This window comes from Tachyglossus aculeatus, chromosome 8 (assembly GCF_015852505.1).
Source record: "Tachyglossus aculeatus isolate mTacAcu1 chromosome 8, mTacAcu1.pri, whole genome shotgun sequence".
Lineage (NCBI taxonomy): Eukaryota > Metazoa > Chordata > Mammalia > Monotremata > Tachyglossidae > Tachyglossus > Tachyglossus aculeatus.
The window spans coordinates 13479620-13487580 of record NC_052073.1 but is presented as its reverse complement, the minus strand read 5'-3'; the positions used below and the strand labels follow the sequence as shown (position 1 = coordinate 13487580).

The window sequence follows — 7961 nt, the reverse complement described above, 5'->3', positions numbered from 1 at the left end:
CGCTGGATAATGAAGGCATTTGTTAAGCACTTACTATGTAGCAAGCACTGTTCTAAGCGCAGGATAATGAAGGCATTTGTTCAGCGCTTACTATGTGCCGACTTGTACTTCCCAAGCGCTTAGTACTGTGCTCCGCACACATTAAGCGCTCAGTAAATACGATTGAATGAATGAATGTGCCAGGCACTGTCCTAAGTGCTGGATAATTCATTCATTCATTCATTCAATCATACTTAATCATATAATGATTATATGATATATTATATGATATAATCATATAATATATTCAATCATATAATGAAGGTATTTGTTAAGCGCTTACTATGTGCCCAGCACTGTTCTAAGCGCTGGATAATGAAGGCATTTGTTAAGCGCTTTGTGCCAACCACTGTTCTAAGCGCTGGATAATGAAGGCGTTTGTTAAGCGCTTACTATTTGCCAAGCACTGTTCTAAGTGCTAGTTAATGAAGGCATCTGTTAAGCGTTTACTACGTGCCAAGCACTGTTCTAAATGCTGGATAATTAAAGCGTTTGTTAAGCACTTACTATGTGCCAAGCACTGTTCTAAGAGCTGGGTGGGATATAAGGTAATCAGGTTGTCCCACGTGGGCACACAGTCTTCATCCCCATTTTACAGATGAGGGAACTGAAGCACAGAGAAGTTAAGTGACTTGACCCAAGTCACACAGCGGACAAGTGGTGGAGTCGGGATTAGAACCCATGACATCAGACTCCCAAACCCGTGCTCTTTCCACTGAGCCACCCTGCTTCTAATAATCAGAGTATTTGTTGAGCGCCTGCTATGTACCGCGTACAGAGCCCAGCGCTTACTACAGTGCTTGGCACATAGTAAGCGGTTAACAAGGAACGTTATTAGTATTGTTTGTGCCAAGCCCAGTTTTAAGCGCTGGGGTAGATAGGAGGGATTGTCTGTTGCTGAATTGTACTTCCCAGGCATTTAGTACAGTGCTCTGCACACAGTAAGCACTCAATGGATACGATTTAGTGAATGAATGAATACAAGGTGATCAGGTTGTCATCATCATCATCATCAGTCGTATTTATTGAGCGCTTACTGTGTGCAGAGCACTGTACTAAGCGCTTGGGAAGTACAAATTGGCAACATATAGAGACAGGCCCTACCCAACAGTGGGCTCACAGTCTAAAAGGGGGAGACAGAGAACAAAACCAAACATACTAACAAAATAAAATAAATAGAATAGATATGTACAAGTAAAATAAATGAATAAATAAATAGAGTAATAAATATGTACAAACATATATACATATATACAGGTGCTGTGGGGAAGGGAAGGAGGTAAGATGGGGGGGATGGAGAGGGTATTTGGGGTTCACGGTCTCAGTCCCCATTTTGCAGATGAGGGAAACGAGGCCCAGAGAAGTGCAGTGACTTGCCCAGGGTCACCCAGCTGACCGGTGGCAATCTCGGCAGCTGCAGCGGGGATCCCCTTAGCAAATGACTGGGGTGGGGACAGACTCCTCCTTCCTTCACTCAGGGGAACCCTCTCCGAGCCACAGTTTTGCAAACTGGTCGGGGAACAGCTGACTTGGAAGAATCCTCGAAAGCGACTAAGGCCTTTGAAGCCTCCTGAAGTTCCTTCTCTCCCTGGTTTGTGATCTTACAGCGCTAGGCGAGATTTCGGTCCTGCCCCGGGAACACCTTCCTCAGCTAGGATTAAGAGAGATGCATGACTTCTTCCAGGATTTAATCACAAGTTATAGGTGTGCGGGTACTTTTAATACTATCCAGCTCCCAGTACAGAGCTCTGCATACATTGAGCGCTCAACAAATACGATCGAATAAATCAAGAAAAAGCCCCCCTTCTTCTGTAGAGAGGGCCCCCCACCCCTCTAGGGACACGCACACCCTGCTACGTTTGGGAAGGTGAAAAGGAAAAGACAGGAGATGATATTCGCATTCGTTATTACCTTTCCTAAATGAGATTTGACTCTCGCCTCCCTTGTTCAGGCCGAATGTATAGAAATGGTATGAGATGATTGAAATGAATGGTAACGGCCCTTCTCCTTTAGACACCCTTCGAGTTCCAGTGCAGTATTTCCATTCCAAAAGAAAAGTGAGAATGTATTTTTTTTAAATAATGTGTTAAAGGCCAGAATTCTGTGGACGCTGCCGTGTTCAGTGTAACTCCAGTCCCTCTCTAGTGACCTTTCTGTCAATTAGAAGAAAAAGGAGAGGGTTTTTTTTTTTCTTTTATGGAGAATGATAGATCTTGGAGATAACAAGATGCATTTAAATATAAGTATAGTTGAGATAGATGCTCTAATTAAAATGTAGAGTCAACATCAGCCTGTTTGTGTAGCCAACACTAATCAGCAATTTCCATTACCACTAATGAGTTGTGCTACTTGCTAAAAGCACAAAGCCTATGCTAAACACTGTAAATTATTTCAAAGAGAGGTGAGGGGTGAAAGAAATAACCCTTCTGTGTAAAACAGTTCCCCTTGGGTTTGATCTCACAACACAACTGATCTTTAGGGCAGGGCAAGGAAGACTGATTGTTCATCTTCAAAAAAACAGTGGGAGGGGGAGTTAAGAGCTACATTAAAATAAATTAATTACTAGTATCAGTTGAAAAGGCTCGCCTTAGCTCAGTTGCTCTCATTGTGTAATCGCTGAATTAACCATACAGCACTGTCCATTAGAGGGGAAGCATTGAGGTGGTTTATGGATTTCAAGCATCTAAAAGTGAGCCTTCTTGACTTATGGGATAATAGGAACATGATTTTTAAATTTAGGGAAGCTGCTGTCAGGAGTATCTGATTTCCTGGAACTTTAACTTGCAGATTTCTGTCTTCCTTAGTTGCATGGAAATAGCACTCTTGTCTCCAGTTTTCCTGGCTCTTTTGCTACTGTTTTTTTGGCAGACATGTACGTCCACTGATAGCCCTACGTCTACTACTACTACTACTGAAGTTCACCACTTCAGTTTTTTGTAGCACGTTGGCTTTATGAGCAGCAGCGAGGCTCAGTGGAAAGAGCCTGGGCTTTGGAGTCAGAGGTCATGGGTTCAAATCCCGGCTCCGCCAAACTGTCAGCAGTGTGACTTTGGGCAAGTCATTTAACTTCTCTGTGCCTCAGTTACCTCATCTGTAAAATGGGGATTAAAACTGTGAGTGCCCTGTGGGACAACCTGATCACCTTGTAACCTCCCCAGCCTTAGAACAGTAAGCGCTTAGTACAGTGCTCTGCACACAGTAAGCGCTCAATAAATACGATTGATGATGATGCTTTGCACATAGTAAGACCTTAACAAATACCATTATTATTATTATTATTATTATGAGCTCTGTAGAGCTATTATGAAATAAGAATTTTTAAATTATTGGGCTAACGGAGCCAATGAACTCTGCGTAGACCAACTTCAAATACTAGAATACACCATGTTTTTTTGCATTCTCGAGGAACGAGTGTCTCCTAAAGAGTTTGTCAGGCTTTGAATGAAAAAGTCAGGGAAAAGTGACACCTGGCGTGTCACGGGAAAGCGGCCTGCCGAAAGCAGTGTCAACAGACACGGACTCTGTAGCATTTTGGGAAGTGTGAGTCAAGCCAGAATTCTTTATCATGAAGTTCAGATATGACTGAGGAGTGGCCAGCAGCTTCATCAACAAAGGTCCGATAGAAGCTGCAATTGGATCAAGTACACTGGCAGCCTCGTGTGTCTGATGACCGGGGCCATAAATTCTATCACATCACCAAGCAGAACCACCCTGTGCTGGGATGTTTCTAGAGTGGTGTGTTGACATTCTCAGGATTCTGATTGGCCTGCCTGGAGATTTACCTCCTAGACCCATCGCCGATTTTTAGAGATTGTAGTTTTAAAGACTGTCCCCCCAACACTCATGACAGAGCTCATATTTTAGCGATCCTCCCAAGCTATCAGATATTTCCCACGCCCTACTGTTGTAATCGAAGGTTTAAAATGCCTTTCAATCATCAGTTTCTGTACCATATTTTAACCTGGATTTTTAAGTCTGCATGAAGGAAATCCTCACAATTGGATGTTTTCTCTTTATGTCCGTCTTTTTGCTGATAATAATGCTTGTTTTAATTACTATTATGTATTTTTGTTCGTAGATCCTAGTAAATGTGGGCAATTTTTTCACATTGGAGTCTGTCTTTGTAGCACCAAGGAAAGGAATTTACAGTTTCAGTTTTCATGTAATTAAAGTCTATCAGAGCCAAACTATCCAGGTATGTTTTTGAACCTGACAAACAACTGTGCTTAACTGTTAATGATTTTCATTCTCCAGTGAAATGGAAAAGTGGAAGCCAAAAGAAGCAGTCTTTTTATTATTCTTAAAAAACTTAATTTCCAAACTTGTCCTTCACACTGTCATATGGGAGCATTTGAAAGTGGCTAGATATAAAAAGTAAGTCATTAAAATCAAAACCTTAATAGGCAGAAGCCATTATAATACCCAATTTAGTGGAATTCCGTGGAGTAAGTCTCTCTGAAGATGCTAAAAATGTCAGTGGATGCTTTTTATAAAAACACTCATTGGACTTGTAATGAGGCAGTTTGCTAGATTTTCATACACCTCTGCAGGCTTGTGTTAAATGAGTAAATCATATTTACATTAATTTTTGATAATGTGAGATAAAATGAACCTCTGAAATAAATATATGGGGAACTAGATTAACTTTTTGTAATCTGTGGATTTTTGCATAAGAAATCTGTACTTTACTACCCTAGCTAATTTGTATTTAATTTCTAAACTACTTCTTCAGGAGATGTGACAGCGATGTTAGGCTCCAGTAACATGTTTCCTGTAATATTCTGATTTTATGGTTCTACCTCAGGGTATCGGCAAAAGACTTCTTCACTTTAAGCTCCAGGCAGTGTAGAGGTTAATGAAATCTCAGCCATGCTCACAGGTTTGTCTGAGCATACGATTAAGATACACATGTCTCCAAGGTTCCCCAGAAGGCCATTTAAACTCCCCATATTTATTAGTCGTGTAAAGTTTTCAGTAATAGCTGCCTGTGAAGAAGTGTTTTCCAGCTTTAAAGTTACCCTCCTTGCACTCTCTAGTGAAGGAATGTGGGCTTTGTCCCATATTTCAAGCCTTTGATTCGTTTTTATCTGCAATGAAGTAAGGATCAGATAAAGGCATATACTAGGGAAAGGTGCTCTGCTGAAACACTCTATGGCTAAACAGTTTTCTGACCACTGAAGCTTCGGTATAGCAAAATACAGCTCGTAGGATGGGAAGGCAAAAGTGGAGACACAATTTGGGGTTTGTCATTTGCCACTTTTCTGGCAACCGGAGCCCCAGTCTTATTTTTTAATGTATGAACTTTTATAAAGGAGAAAGCACTTCTAATGCCCCATAATTTCTCTAAGCTACTGCTACTAATCACTGCTGCATTATTAACTGTGAAGGTGTTGGCAAAATCTCAGTGCAGCTGGTTCTCTTAGTTCATCCGTCTTTGAGTCTTTTTTTATTGGTATGCCTGCAAGCTTCAGGTGTCTTTCGTTCCCAAGAGATTTATGTGGAGAAGGAGAGGTAAATAAAGTGGAAGTCTTAATTTATGAGCACTAGTAAGGCCGGGCCTCGTTGGCTAGGTGGCCATCCATTGCTAGTATCACTTCGGAGACATTTAAGGAGTTTCCCCCTGGAGTTATAAAAAATGAATGCAACGAGTAACAGCCCAAGCCAATTTGAGTAAAATTGGTTAATTTGAAAGGGAGGGTATACATTTTTTGAGTCCCACGTGTTTTGTCCAGTCCGTCACCCACGCCATGTTATTCATTACCCCCAGAAGATATTTCTCCTTTAACTAGAGCTTTTCAGTGATTTTCTTCTTGTAGGTTAATCTGATGTTAAATGGAAAACCAGTAATTTCTGCCTTCGCTGGGGATAAAGATGTAACTCGTGAAGCTGCTACTAATGGAGTCCTACTCTATCTAGATAAGGAGGACAAGGTGTATCTGAAACTGGAGAAAGGTAATCTGGTTGGAGGCTGGCAGTATTCTACGTTTTCTGGCTTTCTGGTGTTTCCCCTGTAAAGTCTGATTTCTCTGTGACATCCATCCAGGTGTGGAGCAGCCAATTCCTCTGTTATTTGAAGATCATTTTATCATCATTGGATTGATGTTTCTTTATTGGTTTCTCATGGGTGAATATGGATTCTCTTGAAGGCTTTTGGGCCTTTCTGAACTACTCTGAAGTTTCATAAAATTCTGGTGTGTTTAAGTATATTTGGATTAAGACATAAAGCAGACAACACATATCTATGCTTAATGTAACGTTCTACAGCGGCCTGCAAGATTTATTCAGTTTTCCTTTACTGGACTTATTGGATTCATTGGAGAAGTGGAATTCTTTTGCTTTGAAACGACTGGCAACCAGGTTATGATTTAGGAAAATTTCAGTTCTCACTTCAATCAAGAATTAGTGCGTTGCTGCCAAAGAACTGTATAGTTACTGGTTATCTTTGCCTTCTGATCCCTTGGACTTAGTTTGTTTTGCTCACCCAGGGTTGTGGCTCAACAACTGGCTGTATGTCTTCTCTACGTTTAGCGTACTGGATGGTTCACCCATATATTTATCTCGAATCAGTGATCACAAACATGGCTATCCTAAAGGAAATTAATGCATCACAGTTATATTTTAATTGTACAAGTGAAAGAGTCCTATTTTCCAAATGATATTTTCTAATAGCAAGAATAGATCATAATTCTAGAAACAAATAAACAAATAAAATCCCTTGCTTACCATTGGTAGAGGTGATCACTCCGTAAAATTCTGCAAAATAGTTTCCCCCTGCGGGAAATCTTACACTTTTATTCTTCAATTTTAATTAACATGATTTATAATAACCACTTTATTAAAAACCTAAGGGATTCTTGCCTTAGACACAACCACTTTATTAGCTGGATATGTGATCCCCTTGTTTTTAATTATGTCTATTTTTCAAGCCTTCTGTTGTGTTACAGGTATCATCTGGTTTTGCCTTAACTCAAATGTATATAATTGTTGATCATCTGTTTAGCTAATATTAAATCCAAATATCTAGTATCTAAACTTAGTGCAATATTTTTGTCTTTTGTACAGGTCATATGAATTCATAAATTTATTAATTATGTCGTACACATAATAAAGGTTAATATATGTTAGATGAATGATTTTTGCCATTGGGTCTGGAAAAAATGTATTCTGTGATTTGGTTTTGGTGTTCTCTTCTGTCCAAGGCAAGGATCCCCAATGTGGGGAACATGTCCTCCGAATTAGTATAGGAAATCTTTACTGTTTTTAATCGGGATAAATACTGCAGACCTGCAACGTGCGGAAAGATAATCAGTGAGCTTAGAAAACCCTTCTCTCAGAGGTATTTGTCACTTGGAGACGCAGACATTCAAAAACTTCTGTCAGTGATGAATGAGATGCTGCGAAAGGATGTAGACATCTCTGAATGTGAAGAAGGAAGTCATTCCAGGCCTAATGTAATACTCCAATGTGACAAAATGATCCTTTTCCCTTTTAATAATAATCATAATAATCATAATAATAATGATTATGGTATTTGTTGAGCGCTTACTATGTGCCAAGCACTGTTCTAAGCACTGGGGTAGATACAAGGTAATCATGTTGTCCCATGTGGGGCTCACAGTCTTAATCCCCATTTTACAGATGAGGTAACTGAGGCACAGAGAAGTTAAGTGACTTGCCCAAAGTCACGCAGCTGATAAGTGGTGGAGCCGGGATTAGAACTCACGACCTCTGACTCCCAAGCCCGTGCTCTTTCCACTAAGCCACGCCAAAGTCCACCACCCCTTTTTTTTCCAGTAACGATTCTTCTGGAGATTAGGAAGCCAGCAGCCAGCTAGGTAGAACCTAAACTAGATTGTAAACTCCTTGAGGGCAGGGATTGAATCTACCAACTCTAAAATACTGTTCTCCCCTAAATGCTAAGT

The 7961-nt window shown here is 40.4% G+C and overlaps 1 protein-coding gene across 1 annotated transcript in view; it reads left to right on the top strand.

Annotated features, from left to right (window-relative positions):
- Positions 1–7045, top strand: part of CBLN4 (cerebellin 4 precursor) — a 12213-nt gene extending 5168 nt beyond the window's left edge. Inside the window, exons 3-5 of the mRNA XM_038750028.1 lie at positions 4118–4234; positions 5856–5991; positions 6083–7045. Of these exons, the coding sequence (XP_038605956.1) occupies positions 4118–4234; positions 5856–5991; positions 6083–6183 (354 nt within the window). The 3' untranslated portion in view covers positions 6184–7045. The remainder of the gene's footprint in view (positions 1–4117; positions 4235–5855; positions 5992–6082) is intronic.
- Positions 7046–7961: the final 916 nt, after the last annotated feature.